The sequence below is a fragment of the Rutidosis leptorrhynchoides genome, chromosome 6 (assembly GCF_046630445.1).
Source record: "Rutidosis leptorrhynchoides isolate AG116_Rl617_1_P2 chromosome 6, CSIRO_AGI_Rlap_v1, whole genome shotgun sequence".
NCBI lineage: Eukaryota > Viridiplantae > Streptophyta > Magnoliopsida > Asterales > Asteraceae > Rutidosis > Rutidosis leptorrhynchoides.
Window position 1 is genome coordinate 190,309,304 of NC_092338.1, and position 20,291 is coordinate 190,329,594.

The following is a 20,291-nucleotide window of genomic DNA, read 5'->3' on the forward strand; positions in this document are numbered from 1 at the left end:
TTCGATTACTATCTGTACATAAAATTCTATAATCACAATACAATTGAAATTAAGAACAGAAAAACACATAAACGACTCACCATCCTTGCACCCTTTTAAATTATTCTCTGCTTCTTTTTTTTTATTGTCCGAGAACCACTCATTGACACCATAAAACCATCACCCAAAATAAACGACATCGATCACCTTGGCTAATACAGTTTCTTTCTTCAATAAGAGACCACCACCCTTTTCTTGTTCCTTTCTCTTCGTTGATCATATCATCTTTCATTCCATTGCCATCGAACAAACCCGCATAAAATCACAATTGAACATAATCGCTTACATATTTATCATACAAACCGAGATCACCCAAAATCCACCCCACAGCCACCCACTTTGAGTTACTACAGCTGCAAGGCTTTTCCTTCTGTTAACCAAGACAAGACACCACCATCATCCCATGTATTTTATCTCCAACGAAAACTGCTGCTCGTTTGAGGGATTGGTATTACTATATATATATTTATTTTTTTTACGATCACCAACCCACTCACACACTTGATTAGTTTAAAGAACTAGATAATGATAGATGATAATGCAATGTTATGGTAAGCATGCATACAAATATAATGGAGAATGTGGGTCAAGGGACCACTCAAATCTTCACGTACATCTTTTTCTTGATTGACTAACATTTGCAATTGTCTACACCAAGTAATGGAACGGTTTGTTTTCCTTTATTCATGTATCCAACGAAAATTAAGATTTGAGATAGTTAGATATAGAGTAGGTCCAAGCATAGGCCCATATGGATTAAATAAAACAAGGAGAGAGTGGAATGATCATGTTGTCATGATGGAAAGGAAAAGTATACGCATTCATTTTTTTTACTGCTACGGGACCCGCAGATTTGTGGATTTTTTTTGTGATTAGTCACAAAAAATGATATTAATACTAGGTGACATCACGATATTAGTTTTTGTTGATGTATGATAATGATGTTTCACGAAGTAGTGATGGTGGTAAGTTGTTAAGATAAACACGATACTTGATGATGATTAGATGTTAAATATGGTGGGGTCTTTATGAAGAAAACGATTGATTAGTGACGATTAATATATCGTGATTTTATGTTAAAATTAGATGAATAAAAGATGAATCATGATTAGGCGATGATGATTGTGGTATTAAGATGAATCACGGTGATGATTATTAAATGGGGTTTTATTTTTGATGAAGGCATCAGATAGTCAGGGTTTAAAACAATTTGAGGTGTTAATCAAATAAGAAATTCTAGTTGATAGTTCAATGGTTGCGTGTGTGGTTTGACAAATGAGTGGTCCTGAGTTCGAATCTTGGTGGCCACGGTTTAAATTTTTTTTTTTTATCAACAAGTAACTGCACAAGATATTGGGTCACTTAAACCTTCAATGGTTTGTAACTTGGGTTTCATGACAACATAAATGGGATTGGGCTTGGGAACCTACTGTTGGATCAAAATGAGTTGAGCCAGAAGAGTTATGGTAACTAGGTTTAGTATTTAATCAGAAAAAGCATGAGCAGAGCAGTGGTTAGGGACATGTGTGTTTAATGGGAGGTCGCGGGTTCGAACCTGGCTTGGGGCATTTCTTTTTGGAAACTTGTTTCTTTAAGGTAGCATTCATATCTTTATTATTGTTGTTATCATTGTTATTATTATTATAATTGTTATTACTCCAAATATTTAGAAGTATCATTATCATTAATCAAAATTTATCATCAAACAAATTAAGAGTATTATTATTAATATTATCATTAGTATTATTATAAGTATTACTAAAAACATAATTTTTACCATTTTAGTATTTTTATCAAAATTATGATTATGATAATTATCAATATGAAAATAATACAAATAATTATTATTTTCATAAATATTATTATTAGTACTTTTTTTATAAATAATAGAATTGTTAATATTAACATAAGTATTACTATTATTATTATCATGAGTATTATTATTATGTAATTACTAAAATCAATATCATAAATATCATTAACAGTAAAATTAATATTTTTACAAGTATTATTATTAATATCATTGTTATTATCATTAATAGAGTTATTATTAACATAAATATCCGTAAACCCTCAACCCTAAACCCTAAATCGGGCTAAATCAAAAAAAAAAGTTGATTTTGATGCAGAACGTGTGAAATTCGAACAAAAATGGTGAAATTCGAACTAATTCGGAGAACTTTGAACTTATTAATGTTCTACAAAATTATAATTAGAAGAAAATCAGGTCCAATTTGAAAAAAAAAATGAAAATTTGAACATGTTCTACATCTTTCTATTCTGTAACATCCCGTTTTTTCCGTACATATTTAAAGGTACAAACTAAATTATTAGCACGATTATACATGTTCGTTTATGTGATTAAATGAGCCAAAGTGTTAGTTCTTTTTGAGTAAATGTATAATTATATTTATATACGTGAATGCGTGCGTATGAGTATTTATAATGTGTCGAGATGGAGTTGAGTCGTGCGAGACTTAAGGTTGAAGCTAGGCGTGCATAGGAAGTGTGAATGAGGTGTGCTAGTTGTTTGAACCATCGTTTTGTGTTAAATGGTCGAAGTGACCAGGCTCAGGCAAACGTCGCGCCGCGGCAAATGGGTCCGCGCCGCGGCATATAAAGCAAACCTGGATCAGGGAATGGATTAAGAAGGGTCTATTTTCCCTTTATGTGTCGCGCCGCGACGATTGAGTCCGCGCCGCGACAGTTCTGCTGGACTGGTGTCGGACTTAGCTCATTTTAAGGGGTTTTAAGGGGCAAAATGGTAAATTGACATGTGGATCTGATGGGAGCATTAACTCTCCACCACATATTCATTTATTTCATTTCCTTTTCCATTTTCTTTCCAATTTCTCTCCCAAAACACAAAACCCACTTAGTTTAATCTTGAGATTTGGAGTTGGAGATTTGTGAATCAAACCTAGGAGCAAGATTTAAAGTTGTTCTCCTTGTTACTAGCTACGAGAAGATAGTCTTGGTAAGTTCTAACTTTATGTTTTAAGTTTTAATTAGTTAAAGGCTAGGGTTTGGGTTACTAGAGATTTGTATGACCCATTTGAGGGTAAAATGGGTGAGTTTGGGTTATGTTGTTGTAATGAAACCCTAATAGCCACAATCTAGGGTTTTGGCCTTGTGATTTGGAGTTGTAAGTGCCAAATGGTGTTGTTAGTCACTAATGCACTTTAAGATTTATGAAAGAAGTGTAAATGGGTAAGTTTGCCTTGATTGTGAATCTAAGAAATATAAAATGGGTCAAAATGTACTAGTTGACCCAATTAGATGAAATGTGTATGGATTACCCTAAGCTTTGTGTTAGTTGAAGTTAATAGACTTTAATTCACTAGTCTTAGTGATTAAAGTCGAGTCTTGGCCATTTATGGGCGGTTGTGAGTAGTTGAGTCATTTAATGCAAATTGGGTCATTAAATTCTCAAGTGGGAGTATTGTGGTTAATCCAACTAGTTGTGAAATTGAATGTGCACTTAATGATTTAGGTACATTGAGTTGAAGCTCGGAAGTGCTAAATCATCATCCTTGTGATAAGGTGAGTGGAATAATTATACGTTCATGTATATGGCGTGTTTATTTGTGAATGTTATGGCATGAACCATGTGCCGGTAGTGCCATAACATGTATGTGACGGATATAGGATGTGAACCATGTGCCGGTAGCATCGAGTGTGAACCACGTGCCGGTAGCACTATAAAATGAGGCGTGAACCACGTTCCGGTAGCACCATAGCGTCATGGTTAACCATATTGTGTTGTGATCATTTAGCATTATATATATATATATATATATATATATATATATATATATATATATATATATATATATATATATATATATATATATATATATATATATATATATATATGGTGTTGAGTATATGCTAATGAGATTTGGTGTCAATGTACGACTTGTTGGTATTTCGGGTATGATTGACTTGCTATGTGAGTTACATGTTCGTGCGAGGTATTTGGTATTTGTGATTGCAAATAGGTGGGTTATATATATGTATGTATAACTATTGCATTCACTAAGCATTGCTTACCCTCTCGTTGTTTACCATTTTTATAGGTTCCGGCTTGGACAAGGGTAAGGGCATACGGTTGGATTAGTTATCTCCTGTTTGTGTTGACAGGGGGTGCTTTTGGGATAGCTTTTGAAGTGGCCTAACGTTTTGGGTAGTTTAGCCCCAAACTATGCTCGAGTGTCGTTTGGATTATAAACTATCATTGTAGTGGGTCAAACTTGTATTAAACTTAATTAATGGCCTTCGAGCCTTTTGTAAACATTTAAATGGTTGTACGTTTAAATGGAACTTGTGGAATAGTTTACATATTTAATTGGCGCGTAAATGTGTATTGTATAAAAAAAAAATATCGTATGGAATACGGGTTGGGTTGTTTCAAGTGGTATCAGAGCATGGTCTAAGGGATTTAGGCAACTTGAGATAGGTGCCTAGACTTGGGCTTTATTGTGTGAGCGCTTTATGCGGGACTTGTAGGACTTTGGGTCTAATCGGGAATTGTTAGTGCTTTGGTTTATGTGAACTAACCTTGTGCTAATTGTTTTGTATTGTGTTTAGCAATCATCAAGCAAGACGGACGTTGTACTAGCGAGTTAATGCGACGTGCTCGTGTAACAACGATTAGCTACCGTTGTTACGGGTGCAAATCGTGTCAAACAAGTAATGTACGACGATTGTCGAGCGAGATGGAGTAGTGTGGTGTACATGTATATACTTACATGTTATGTCTTTTCGTTCTTTGTTTAATCTTTTCTGTTTTATAGAATGAAGACGAGAAACGGACACGATAATGATAACGGTGGTACGAGTGAGGATGTTGAACTCACGGCCAAGGTTGAGGCCATCTTTAAAAAGTTAAAGAAGGATTTTCTTGACGATGTCCGAAAGGTCTTCCAAGAGTCGGTCTATGGACAAGTGACCGAAATGATCAACGATCGAATGAAAGCCGCAATAGAGGAGGCTTTAGAGGCTAGAAGCATTTATCCTCGAGGCGAAGGGGGTGAAGGTAATGGTGGGGGTGAAGGTAATGGTGGGGGTGGAAGGCGGGACTTCCACTACAAAAATTTCAAGGATACTCAACCTCCGATGTTTAATGGGGTGAGGGATCCATTGAAAAGCACTTGTTGGATTTCCGATATCGAGGGAGCTTTCCGTACCACGGAATGTCCTCCCGAGAAGAAGACGAGATATGGGTCTAGCATGCTACGTGGAGAAGGCAAGTTGTGGTGGGACGACAAAATCAATTTATATGGTAAAGAGCAATGCATGAGCTTGACATGGGAGGAGTTTAAGAAGGAATTCTTCCAAGAATACCGAACTTCTTCCGACCTTGATAGAATCCGGAACGAGTTGCATCATTTGCAACAAGGTTCGATGGACTTGGTTACTCTCAAGTCTACCTTTTTGGCAAAGACTCGCTTTTGCCCGGAATATGTTGGTGACGATCACAAATTAATGAAAGATTTTACCGTACTTTAAATAATGAGTTGAAGGGTAAGATTAGTCGGGGTATGGCTAAGTCTTTTGAGGAGTTGTTTGAGTTGGCTCAGGGTTTTGAGCCAGAGGTTCCAAGGAAAAGCGATTTCACTTTTTCTAAAAGAAAGTTTGAAGGTTCGAGTCATTCGAACTTTTCAAATAAAAAGAACAAGAAAGGCTCCGAAAGCTTAAATAATGTGAAGAAGGGTGCTTCTGGGGGTTTCGGGCCCACGTGTTTTAATTGTAAACAAAGGGGACACATGGCCCGCGATTGTACTAATGGCCCGAACAAATTTACTTGCTATAACTGTGGTAAAGAAGGACACCGAAAGTCAGAGTGTCCCGATTTGAACAACGATAATGTTAAAATGCTAGAGAAGGCGGTGGGTACGGCTCGAGTTCGAAACTATTTGATGACTAACGACGAAGCTAAGCAATCCAACGAAGTTGTCTCAGGTACCTTCTTGGTTAATTCTAATCCGGCAAGGATTCTTTTTGATAGCGGTGCAAATTTGTCGTTTGTATCTCCAAAATTTGTGCCTAAACTTGATAGACCGTTAGCTAAGTTAAGTCGTCCGGTAGAAGTCGAAAGAGCGGACGGCAAGACGGTACTAGTGGTTGATGTGTGTAAGAATTGTGATGTCATTTTTGGTGCTGAAAACTTTAAAATTGATCTCATCCCTATGACTTTGGGCGATTTTGATATCGTTGTTGGTATGGATTGGCTCGATCGAAATAGATCCAATATTGCATGCCATGAAAATTTTATACGTGTGAAGAACCCAAGTGGGGGAGAGTTGATTATTCATGGCGATAGACAAAGAAGACTTGTGCCGATATGTTCTTTTGCACGGGCACGTCGTTTTCTTGTTAGTGGTGGCTTGACTTTTCTTTCCCATGTTGTTGATACTCGTGATGAGCCGCCACCTATTCGTGAAATTCCGGTGGTTAGTGAATTCGAAGACGTTTTTCCGGACGAGTTACCGGGTGTTCCGGCGGAAAGACAAGTTGAATTTCGTATTGAGTTGGTTCCGGGAGCTACTCCCATTGCTAAAACTCCTTATCGTTTAGCACCAACGGAAATGCAAGAGTTGTTAAATCAAACCCAATAGTTGCTTGAGAAGGGTTTTATTCGACCGAGTGCTTCGCCGTGGGGCGCTCCGGTTTTATTTGTGAAAAAGAAGGATGGTAGTATGCGGATGTGCATCGACTACAGGGAGTTGAATAAAGTGACAATCAAGAATCGTTATCCACTGCCTAGGATCGACGATTTGTTTGATCAACTCCAAGGTGCGACGTATTTCTCTAAGATCGACCTACGGTCCGGCTATCACCAAATGCGGGTCCGTGAGGAAGATATTGAGAAAACGGCTTTTCGAATGCGTTATGGGCATTTTGAGTTCGTAGTTATGCCTTTTGGTCTTACGAATGCACCGACGGCATTCATGGATCTTATGAACCGAGTGTGCCAACCTATGTTGGACAAGTCGGTAATTGTGTTCATTGACGACATACTTGTTTATTCAAAGAGTATGAACGAACATGAACGTCATTTGCGTGAAGTATTGAAGACATTACGAAAGGAGAAGTTGTATGCTAAGTTCTCCAAATGTGAATTTTGGCTAAGGGAAGTTCAATTCCTTGGTCATATTGTGAACAAGGAGGGTATTCAAGTGGATCTGGGGAAGATAGAGACGGTGAAGAGTTGGAGACAACCGACTACGTCTACGGAGGTCCGAAGTTTTCTCGGATTGGCCGGTTATTATCGTCGGTTTATCCAAGACTTTTCTAAGATCGCTTCTTCATTGACAAAGTTGAAGAGGAAGAACGCGAGATTTAATTGGGAGGACGAGCAATAAATTGCTTTTCAATTGCTAAAAGAGAAGTTGTGTCAAGCTCCGGTGTTAGTATTGCCGAAAGGAGTGGAAGACATGACGGTTTATTGTGATGATTCGTTAAATGGACTTGGGTGTGTTCTAATGCAAAGAGGTAAAGTCATTGCTTATGCCTCTCGACAATTAAAGGAACACGAGACGAGATATCCGACTCATGATCTCGAGTTGGCGGCGGTTGTGCATGCGTTGAAAATTTGGCGCCATTACTTGTATGGTGTCAAGTGTACGATTTATTCGGATCATAAGAGTTTGAAACACCTCTTTAATCAACGAGATTTGAATTATCGTCAACGTAGGTGGATGGATGTGGTGAAAGATTATGATTGTGAAATACTTTATCATCCGGGCAAGGCAAATGTGGTCGCGGATGCGTTAAGTCGAAAGAGTCATCACCCGACGTTACGATTGGGATTGTTACGTATGATTATTACTAACGATTTTCTTGAAAAACTCGGTGTGATTCAAATAGAGGCTTACGTTCACAATAAGCATGCGGAACGAATTGTGGGACAATTGGAGTTCATTACTATGGGCTCGCGTGGTTTGTTGTCTTTTCGAGGAAGAGTGTGGGTGCCTAAGATGGGTGATTACCGACAAGTTCTACTCGATGAAGCACATAAGTCAAAATATTCCATTCATCCGGGCGCGACGAAAATGTATCTTGATTTAAGGAAAGATTATTGGTGGCCGGGCATGAAACGTGATGTTGTGAAGTATGTTGAGCAATGCGTCACGTGTTTGCAAGTTAAGGCCGAGCACCAAAAGCCGTATGGTAAGTTACAACCGTTAGAAATCCTGAAATGGAAATGGGAGCACATTACCATGGATTTCATCACGAAGTTACCTAAAACGGCGAGAACCCAATTTGATTCGATTTGGGTTATAGTTGATCGATTGACGAAGAGTGCTTTGTTTCTTCCCATTAAGGAAGTGATATCGTCGGAGACTTTGGCTAAGTTGTTTATCAAGGAAGTCATCTCTCGACACGGCGTTCCTATATCGATTGTTTCGGATCGAGATACTCGTTTTACATCTCGATTTTGGGAAAAGTTTCATGAGGATATGGGTACACAGTTAAAATTAAGCACGGCGTACCATCCTCAAACGGACGGTCAAACCGAACGTACGAATCAAACTTTGGAAGATATGTTACGTGCGTCAATTATCGATTTTGGTGGTAGTTGGGACGAGCACTTACCTTTGGTGGAATTCTCGTACAATAATAGTTATCATACTAGTATTGGGATGCCACCTTATGAGATGCTTTATGGGCGTAGGTGTCGAACCCCGATTTGTTGGGGTGAAGTGGGACAAAAGGAAATCGGGAGTACCGATTTGGTTTTAGAGACGAATAGCAAGATTGATGTGATTCGAGAGCATTTGAAAAAGGCTCAAGATAGGCAAAAATCTTATGCCGATAAACGTAGACGAACGATCGAATTTCAAGAAGGTGACATGGTGATGCTTAAGGTTTCGCCATGGAAAGGTATTATTCGATTCCGGAAACGAGGAAAGTTAGCTCCTCGGTTTATCGGGCCGTTTAAGGTTTTAGCTCGTGTTGGTGAGATCGCGTATCGTGTGGAATTACCCGAAGAGATTGCGGGGATCCATAATACATTTCATGTTTCCCACCTCCGTAAGTGTCTTGCGGATGATTCATCTTGGGTGCCATTAGACGAGATTGAGCTAAATAATAAGTTAGAGTATATCGAGGAACCGATTACCATACTTGATGAGAAGGTCAAAAGATTGAGACATAAAGAGGTAAGGACTTTTAAAGTTCAATGGCGTCGTAGTAAGGGTTCCGAATTCACTTGGGAGCCCGAAGAGTTTGTGTTGGTTTATCTTCCTTCTTGTCATGCGGCTTGGATCGCGAGGACGCGCTCCGATTCAAGTGGGGGAGAGTTGTAACATCCCGTTTTTCCCGTACATATTTAAAGGTACAAACTAAATTATTAGCACGATTATACATGTTCGTTTATGTGATTAAATGAGCCAAAGTGTTTGTTCTTTTTGAGTAAATGTATAATTATATTTATATACGTGAATGCGTGCGTATGAGTATTTATAATGTGTCGAGATGGAGTTGAGTCGTGCGAGACTTAAGGTTGAAGCTAGGCGTGCATAGGAAGTGTGAATGAGGTGTGCTAGTTGTTTGAACCATCGTTTTGTGTTAAAAGGTCGAAGTGACCAGGCTCAGGCAAACGCCGCGCCGCTGCAAATGGGTCCGCGCCGCGGCATATAAAGCAAACCTGGATCAGGGAATGGATTAAGAAGGGTCTATTTTCCCTTTATGTGTCGCGCCGCGACGATTGAGTCCGCGCCGCGACAGTTCTGCTGGACTGGTGTCGGACTTAGCTCATTTTAAGGGGTTTTAAGGGGCAAAATGGTAAATTGACATGTGGATCTGATGGGAGCATTAACTCTCCACCACATATTCATTTATTTCATTTCCTTTTCCATTTTCTTTTCAATTTCTCTCCCAAAACACAAAACCCACTTAGTTTAATCTTGAGATTTGGAGTTGGAGATTTGTGAATCAAACCTAGGAGCAAGATTTAAAGTTGTTCTCCTTGTTACTAGCTACGAGAAGATAGTCTTGGTAAGTTCTAACTTTATGTTTTAAGTTTTAATTAGTTAAAGGCTAGGGTTTGGGTTACTAGAGATTTGTATGACCCATTTGAGGGTAAAATGGGTGAGTTTGGGTTATGTTGTTGTAATGAAACCCTAATAGCCACAATCTAGGGTTTTGGCCTTGTGATTTGGAGTTGTAAGTGCCAAATGGTGTTGTTAGTCACTAATGCACTTTAAGATTTATGAAAGAAGTGTAAATGGGTAAGTTTGACTTGATTGTGAATCTAAGAAATATAAAATGGGTCAAAATGTACTAGTTGACCCAATTAGATGAAATGGGTATGGATTACCCTAAGCTTTGTGTTAGTTGAAGTTAATAGACTTTAATTCACTAGTCTTAGTGATTAAAGTCGAGTCTTGGCCATTTATGGGCGGTTGTGAGTAGTTGAGTCATTTAATGCAAATTGGGTCATTAAATGCTCAAGTGGGAGTATTGTGGTTAATCCCACTAGTTGTGAAATTGAATGTGCGCTTAATGATTTAGGTACATTGAGTTGAAGCTCGGAAGTGCTAAATCATCATCCTTGTGATAAGGTGAGTGGAATAATTATACGTTCATGTATATGGCGTGTTTATTTGTGAATGTTATGGCATGAACCATGTGCCGGTAGTGCCATAACATGTATGTGACGGATATAGGATGTGAACCACGTGCCGGTAGCATCGAGTGTGAACCACGTGCCGGTAGCACTATAAAATGAGGCGTGAACCACGTGCCGGTAGCGTCAAAGTGTGAACCATGTGCCGGTAGCACTATAAAAGAGTGAGACTCAAATGCGTATGGTGTGAACCACGTGCCGGTAGCACCATAGCGTCATGGTTAACCATATTGTGTTGTGATCGTTTAGCATTATATATATATATATATATATATATATATATATATATATATATATATATATATATATATATATATATATATATATATATATATATATGGTGTTGAGTATATGCTAATGAGATTTGGTGTCAATGTACGACTTGTTGGTATTTCGGGTATGATTGACTTGCTATGTGAGTTACATGTTCGTGCGAGGTATTTGGTATTTGTGATTGCAAATAGATGGGTTATATATATGTATGTATAACTATTGCATTCACTAAGCATTGCTTACCCTCTCGTTGTTTACCATTTTTATAGGTTCCGGCTTGGACAAGGGTAAGGGCATACGGTTAGATTAGTTGTCTCCCGTTTGTGTTGACAGGGGGTGCTTTTGGGATAGCTTTTGAAGTGGCCTAACGTTTTGCGTAGTTTAGCCCCAAACTATGCTCGAGTGTCGTTTGAATTATAAACTATCATTGTAGTGGGTCAAACTTGTATTAAACTTAATTAATGGCCTTCGAGCCTTTTGTAAACATTTAAATGGTTGTACGTTTAAATGGAACTTGTGGAATGGTTTACATATTTAATTGGCGCGTAAATGTGTATTGTATAAAAAAAATTATCGTATGGAATACGGGTTGGGTTGTTTCATATTCTACATTTTTCTGTTCATGTTCTACATGTATGTTCTACATTTTCACTAGCCAAAAAATTGCTCGACCATGAAACTTTTTGTTCGGCCGCGTACTTTTTTGCTCGACTATGAGTTCTCAGGTTCTCACAAGATTGGAGTTCTCAGGGGATCCCTTCCCTATATATATATATATATATATATATATATATATATATATATATATATATATATATATATATATATATATATAATGTATTGTTAATTGAAGTTGGTTTTTAGTTCAACTAACGAAAAAAACTTGAAAACGCATCCGATAATTGAATTCAAATTTGTAAACTAATTTAAAAGCAATGGTTTCGTTTTCTATTTACGTTGGGTTCACTTTTTGAAATAAACACTTCGACCCTTGCTACATTTTTTAAAAATCATATCATATAATAATAATAATAATAATAATAATAATAATAATAATAATAATAATAATAATAATAATAATAATAATAATAATAATAATAATAATAATAATAATAATAATAATAATAATAATAAATGATCAAGGAAATATAAATTGATGTCATTTCTTTGTTTTAAATTTAAGTGACATTAAGATCACTACTAACCGTAAAGTAGGAGAATGATGTCCTCACCACCGCCCATAGAGGGCACCAATTTAGCATCTTCGTCTCTGACTTACCGCATCGACTTTGCCTTGTTTGTTGAAAAGTGAATAAAAATAATAAAATTTTGAATAAAAGGTCATCCCCTCACTATATATATATTTTTAAAATTTTCTCAACTACAAATTTTCAATTTCAATTCGAACATTAATTTCGTTTCCAAACAATCCTCATTACATATGTGTTACAACTCGCTATAATTATTCAAAAATGTCAAAAAAATAATAATTTAAATTACAATGAAAGTCACAATTTAGTTTCCAATCATCTTAAGCAAATTGATATGTTTAATCTTAAGTAAATTGATATGTATCATAAGTTACTCGAATTCCAGTGTTTTCACCAGCCGATTCTTCTTACAATTTGGGATGACACTCACGGGTCGTAGCACGAATTTCAATCTATCTATATCTGTACCTGCTAGAGTTCTTTTGCATTCGTGTATAACTTATTGATTCCGCAATAACTCAACAATGAACCCTCGATTACACAAAGAAAGTGAGAACCGGACCGAGCTCGCTAGAATGAAAACTATTTTTAACTGCTTCAAAATTCTCTTCAAACTGGTATGAAATGACTCTCCACCCGACGAAACAAAGAATGAGCATGAGAAAATCAAACATTAGACACTTCAAAAGATGAAGAGTAGCTATTATTATACAGTATTGATTATTTCCATCTATCATTTTTTAAAATATTAGAGTAATATTAAATTCAGTTTAATTTTAATCTAATGTTAACAAAATAAATAAAAGTATTTTCATTTTTTAAAATGTTTGTTATTTGAGTTGAATAATATAGTAACTCCCAGATATTTTTCATTTTTTAAAATGTTTGTTATTTGAGTTGAATAATATAGTAACTCCCAGATATTTTTTTGAAGTAAATGTATATGAACATTTATGATTCAATTTACATTCAACGTTGAGCAATATGTGGTAATGTGATATTGATATGGCAGTGTGAAGGAAAATTTAGTGATGGATTGAGTGGTCTAAGAAAACAGATTGAACATTCACATCACCATTAAAAACTAAATTACTTGGGGATGAAAAGAGACAAAAACAATAAAAGGTCAAACTAAAGAAAAATTAGCACAAACGAACGTTTCTAAATCAAACTAATCGAGAAACCAAGACCATAAAAAACTCGTAGTAGAATACAACCTCTCTCAAGGCACTAGACAGCAGCAGCTAAAAACCAACTACTATTTTTTATCATTCGATTTTTTCAAATTAATGCCCACTTTCAAACTCATTACAAGACCCTGAAAAACCCGAGTCATGTAGGGATTGATTAGTAGCTGTTTTGCCATAGCTGCTGTTGTGACTGCTGCTGCTGCGGCTTTGGTTGGCCTTGGGACCCACCAACAAGGGACCCGTCCCTAGCGTTTTGCTGCAGTTGATGCTCCTGCGAGATCCCTGTCTGTGATTGATAGTAGTTTTGATAGTCAAGAGCTGCTGCACCACCGTAGCTTTGCGAAGGTTGCTGCTGTTGACCTAGCCTGAACCCACTTGGGTGCTGGGTTTGACCCTGGAGACTATAGTATGTGCTCGCTGGCACACCTGGCATCGTTCGGGAACCAGCTCCATGAACCCACATTGCAGAGTTCTCATTCTGAAAATACATTAGAGTAACACAAGTCAAATTTAGGAACATAAACCATTAGTGTCATATGATATATTGCCTTAACATGTGACATAACTTAAGTCATAAAGACATTAGTGATACAGCTTAGACGGTTTATGTAGCGGGGGGGAACTCGAAGTAATTATTTATTTTACATGGGTCATGTTGACACAAATAACTGTCTAAAAAATTCCAATTATAGATAAATTATGTCAAGAATATGACTAGAAATATTACATTACCTCAATAATTAGCTATAGCTATTCTTGTTAAAACATCTAAAGCTTTGTCTACTACCAGAATTTTTTTTTTTTTTTTTTTTTTTTTTTTTTTTTTTTGACAGTTCTGGCCTCGTGTGACTAAGTTGTAAATTTTTTTTTAGGATTGAAACATTACACCCATTTGAAGCATCGCGACAAAAAAAAACCCTCATTTTTAAAGGAAAAAAAATGATACTCCATAATAAATAAACAAAACAGTTTTTTAAATCACCATGAAGCCCTTGGATGCCTTAAATTGAAAAAAAATATAGTTGACTACCTGAAATAAGGAAATTTGGGTACCTTCCTGTGCCAGTTACACTAAAAATAGATTTTAGTCAAGTTTCAACCCAAATTTTTTTTTATTTTTACCAGTTAAAAGAAAACATAATCCAAATCAGCTTGTAGGATACTGGGACATAATTGCCACCTATAAATATATAAAAAAAAAAAAGGAAAAAAAAATATAATTAAAAAAATAGGGAAAAAAAATACCTGCATCTGTTGTTGTTGCTGCTGAAGAGATAGCAATTGACTAGTCTCTTTAAAATGGGCATTCAATGCATCATCATAACTAAGCGTGGATCCAGCAGAAGGTTGATTATTAGCTTGATAATTTCCAGTCGAATTGCTGAACGAACCGTAACCCGAAGGAACAGATGATGCAGAATGGGGTAAACTGCTGACAGAAACACTGTTTTTGTATTGAGGAACAACAGCTGCCAGTTGTTGATGATACGTGCTATTCCCAGCAGCAGCAGCAAACGCTTGTTGTTGAAATCCAGATGGCATGTACGTATAACTCTGGGGCAAAATCGGATATCCTATCATATTTGCATAAGGTCCTAAAGGAAGCGTGGGTTGAGAGTACGGGTGAACAAGATGTTGCTGAACACCGGGTCCCGTTGGAATCGCGTTTCCGGGTGACGTTTGTTGTGTTGGTTGAGACGATGAGAAAATGCCCGTCTTCAATGCCTAAAAGATGAAAGATGGCAAATATGTGCTTTATGTTCTTAAAATAAATGAAAAATAAAAGTTAAGCATATTCAACACAATACCTCTGAAATAGAAATAGTTGAACCGCCAATAGAAGAACCGTATTTGGTAGGCGTCGATTGACTTGCGAGAAAAGGCGAGTAAGAAAGATCAGATTCTCTAACAGGATGACCATTTGCAGCTAACATTGTGCTTGGTAACGCGTTTGTATATGCAGCCTGCTGCTGTAGAAACCATAAAATATGTTAATCAAGTGAGCAAAATAATAGTCCTACAGTTTTATCACAATGTATAAAAAGATAATTTTAAACTTTTATTACCATAACATTTGAAAACGGAGCTTCATTTGGCATTTGTGAAGGTGCCTGCGATTGTGAGAATGACTGGTTGTTCAATAGCTGACTACCATCAAATGTGTAACCGGGTCCCGCTGTAGATGAAGAGAAACTATACTGATTCATCTCAGGATTTTCTTGCTTCAACACTTCCGTTTGTGAAACCGAAGGTAAATCGTAACTTCCTGAACTGGGACCCATCTGGTGGACTTGATTTCTCTCTGATGTTATTACGGATTCATCATCATAGTATTCAGCATTTCTGGAAATCAGATTCAGATATGAACCAATAAGATACAATAAACAAAAATAACTATAAACAGTATAATTGGCAAAGGTATTAACAACTTTAAGGTTCTACCTATTATCAGAAGGCCCCACAGGCGATTTATCTGCCTCAGCAGGCGATGCAAAAGATCCAGGAAAAGTGGGACCCATGTTAGTAACACCAAAGCTTCCAAAACTCAAGTGTGAGCAATCGGAATTTGAAACTTGCAGGTGATCGGGAATTACTACAGAAGGAACATCGTCTTCTTCAGGTTCATCCAACTGTTTCTCTTCGTGTATGTTAAGTTGCTGTATATTTGCACTTATTGAAGATGCTGATGCATCACCTTCTTCAGCTGTACAAGTGAAAACATCAATGTATTATTAGCATTCCAATATAATTTAAGAAATATTAAATTGCATAAAGTGGTTCAAACATTATTTGCATTTGGGAAAAGAAAAAAAACCCAAGCTTCTTATTAGTCCTCATTAGGGTTGATCTGGTACGATAACAGGTTTTCAGGTATCGAATAAGTATCTGTGATGATATGACCTTTGATTATTCATGCATCTTACTTACTCACAGTTGTAAAAGTTGGCCGAGTCCATCGACGGGTCGGCTTGGAGGTAAGTCCGTCCCAACTCGCCCAAAAATGCCTTAAAAGTCGGAACGCTAAAAAGTCGGGTCAAAGTCGGGCTGAGTCAGCCGAGGCGGGGCTGAGTCTGTCAAATTTAGGTCAAAGAATTTATATTTTTTAAAATTAGATATTGTGCCATGTATCTATGTTTGATTTGATATATTTATGTTTTATGTTTAATATAAATATCTTTATTAGTATTAGTATTAGTATATATTACTTACTTTCATCATTATGCTCAAAAGCATGATCTTCCTCAAGATGGAAAGAATCCATCTTCTTGTACAAATCATTATCATAAAGAGGTGCAGTTGGAGACGTATCCTCCTGCACATTTCTACTCGGACCATAATTTGCATTTTGATCTTCAAAAACATTTTCATCTTTTGCCTGAGCTGCTTCATCTACCTGAAAATCCGCGTGCTGATTATTGTCTCTTTCATACGAGGATTGACCTGGAATCTCAGATTCTATACGAGGTTCCGAAATAGACTGCACAACAACAGTTTGAGGCGGCTCCATTACTGGCCAGTCATCCTCGGTTGAAACGTCAGGATGCACTTCATAATGTGTTGACGATGGCTGAGAAGGAACTGGGTCGCTATACAACTTGTTTTGTGGTCGACCCATTTTCACAATGTCAGCCATTGACTTTTGACCAGGGACGCTTGACCAAGCTGATTGGTATCCAGAAGACGATTGATGTGAAATAGCTGCAGTACCGTCAGCTACATTGGAGGCCATACCCTTATTTTCATAGCCAATAGAGCCACTGCAACAGCAAGACGTCATAAACATGAAAGCCAGTGAATAATAAGTCAACACATTTACATATCTATCTATATCTATAAACCCATATCTACACTTAACTAAAACAGGGTATTGGCCTGTCCAATTGTTGAATTATCATGCTGGCCCCAAAGCATAAATTTTTTTTTTTGTCATTTATCCTAATATGGTTTAGTTTTTAATATCTCATTAAATCAAAATCTTTTTCATATGAGCCACTTTAATTATCTATTATCTATTATAACTAATAAAAAATAGAAAATAACATCTAGACTCTAAAGCTTTTAAATTTACACTTTGAAGATCTGTTACTTCTTTAAATTTTCTAGTTTATCAATTTATTAAATATATATATCATCAAAATTAAAGGTGCAACATAAACAATAATCAAGATTTAATTACCATACTGGTCTCGTCTAGAAATAGGTAATAAAATTTTCAGTGACATCATTACCTGTAAGTTGGAGGGGCCAAGTTTGTAATAGTTGCTGCAACTCCATAAGGTGGTGCAGATGAACTTGTGTAGGAACTTGTCCCATTTTCCTTCTTAGATTTTCCATGTAAACCACCAGATTCTACAAATAGTATGAACAAGTAAAACAGAAATTTTTCAAAATCCTTGGCTAACACCTTTATGCAAATCCCATGTGTAATTAATGATATATTAAATATTTCAATTAAACTCACTCAATTTCTTACCATCAAATTACATAAATACCTTTTAAACCAGCAAAGAACTTGGATTATGTAAAAACAAAATATGACTTTACCATAACAAGCATAGAATAATGTTGACAAACACTTCGTATTGATAAATGACTTTGCAGAACATCAACCGATAACACTCAACATTATTTCAACATTTAATTATTTAGTGAGGGTAAGAGATTGAAACATTATAAAAATAGTTAATAGATTTAATATACAACACATTATATAATCTAGTTATACTTATATACATATATTCATATGTTCGAAAATGTAACATTTGTACCAGAAGCGTTAAACTGTGATGAACTGCCACGTCCAGTATAACGTTCTGTGCCACTTCTGGCCCCACGACTTGACGTGCTACCACCACCTCGAGGCCTAGATTCTGTTGTATCCTTCAGCTGTAATTGTTTTTTAATAAATAAATAAAAATAAATTGATTAACTACTCAAACCTCAATATATTAACATATAGAAAGAACCTTTGAGAAACTAGAACTTTTCATTAAAAAAAAGTACATATATGAATAACAGCAAATAAAACAACATTCAGTTAAAATATAAAAAGATGAAACCACATACCTCTTTCTTCTTTTCCCGCTTGCTCTTCACCTCGTGAAAAGGATCTACAAAAAAAAATCAGCTTTAGGTTAGGACCGGTGACGAACATCATCATACGTAATATGTAAAAACTTCACATTGGATTGACTTTTCTCAAGTTCTAAATAAAAATGACAAATTAAATCCGAAAGGAAAACTAAGAAGTAATAATATTGAAGATCAATATTATTATTCTGCAATATATACTCAGGGTGAGACCTACAAGACCATACGATGTAACTTGGGCTTGCCGAATGTAACTAGTTATTATTTTCCATTAACTTGAAAAGGATACAAAACGTTTCACGTGTATCACCAACATGCAATAAAAACAAAATAACTGTACGTCAATACATAATGATCACGGTTTGACACTAACTTAGAAATAAACCAATAAAATTAGTATATGTTTCACGTAAATCACTTACATGTAATTGAAACAAGATCAATGTATGGTGATCATTGTTATCCAATACTCAAAGAGTTTAGAACATGTTTCACATTAATCGTGTACGATTAGTCAAAACAAGATCATGGCACATCTAAACAAATAATGATCATTGTATGCCAGTAACTTCAAATAAAACAAAAAGAGTTCAATAATAGTTTCACGTAATCACTTATGAGTAACCACAACAAGATCATTTTACAAACAACTAATATGACGTTACCTTATTCGACAGCCTAAATGGAAACAATCACTACCTTCATAACTCTACAACTCTATCCACATTCATGATCTTAACATGATGTAACCTCGCACCAAGCACATTCAGCTAACAACATGCATTGTAGGATATAAAGATAACACAACATATGTTGTTATTTTAATACAATAGCAACATATAGTTTTTTATTTTTATTTTTTTAAAAACCTTCAAGTTTTTTAAATTAAAACAAACACTAAAAACTACAGCTATTATACTAGTTTCTTCAAATTTTATAACTATAAGAAAACCACTTCGCAATTTACGACACTTCAAATATTCATGATCGAGACATATTAACACATAACATGAATCAGTTTCTGTCAAGTAACAATCTTTAACTTTTAATAGCAACCTAAACCATACCTAAAACCTTGATGCATCATTTGCACCAAAGAACAACAAATACACCCTAAAAACAACAAATTTACCCTAATTGCACACATTGCTTCAAATCTTGATAACACATATACAGTCTCTTAAAATTTTACCCCCGTCTTTAATTTTTACAGCAAAAACATCCCTAATTCCTATAAATAAAACGGCTCTGTATCGTAAAACCAACACAAAAAGAAACCCTAATATCAAAAAATCATAAAAAAAACACAAAAGACAAATCCTTTATCATATAAACCTTGAGATAAGAGACGATTAACAGCTTCATTAGGGTCCATATTGCAATCTTTAAGGGCGGAATAGATCTCAACATCCGAAACACCGTTTACAATCTCTTTAAGACTCTGTACCATCTTCCGGGACGCCGCCGGAATACCTTGAACGCCGCCGCCTTTGCTAGCCATGGTTTATGTTTGTATAAATTCAGATCTAAAATTGACTGAACCGCAGTGAAATTACAGTTTGTATGAATTTATTTATTATATTTATAAGTAGAAAAAAAAGGTTATTTTATTTTATTTGATAATAACAGACAGTAAAAAAAGAACACAAACAGTTGAGGGAAGAGGAGGGAATTGGAGTGGCGATGAGAAGAGAACAAAGAGAGAGATATATAAGAAGCTTTCGAAAACCCTTCCCCACTCGCCCACTCTTCTATTCTTAGTTTTTATTTATTTATTTATTTATTTTTTTTCTTATTCTTATTTTTTTACCGCAAGGAGTGATTTTTATTTTATTTTATTTTTTTCGGTAG

The 20,291-nt window shown here is 36.0% G+C and overlaps 1 protein-coding gene across 2 annotated transcripts; it reads right to left on the reverse strand.

The window, feature by feature from the left end:
* Nucleotides 1-13,217: 13,217 nt before the first annotated feature.
* LOC139852382 (uncharacterized) lies at nucleotides 13,218-20,103 on the reverse strand. Of its 2 annotated transcripts, none has more exons than XM_071841666.1 (10): nucleotides 19,776-20,103; nucleotides 18,417-18,460; nucleotides 18,119-18,236; nucleotides 17,579-17,699; nucleotides 16,560-17,107; nucleotides 15,792-16,053; nucleotides 15,416-15,692; nucleotides 15,158-15,316; nucleotides 14,595-15,074; nucleotides 13,218-13,827 (listed from the first exon to the last, which is right to left on the reverse strand). In XM_071841666.1, the coding sequence occupies exons 1-10, from the start codon at nucleotides 19,939-19,941 to the stop codon at nucleotides 13,507-13,509; spliced, it is 2,496 nt and encodes an 831-aa protein (XP_071697767.1). In that variant the 5' UTR covers nucleotides 19,942-20,103; the 3' UTR covers nucleotides 13,218-13,506. The 2 variants fall into 2 exon arrangements, with proteins under 2 accessions (XP_071697767.1, XP_071697766.1); XM_071841665.1 differs by having other exon boundaries at nucleotides 15,158-15,319.
* Nucleotides 20,104-20,291: the final 188 nt, after the last annotated feature.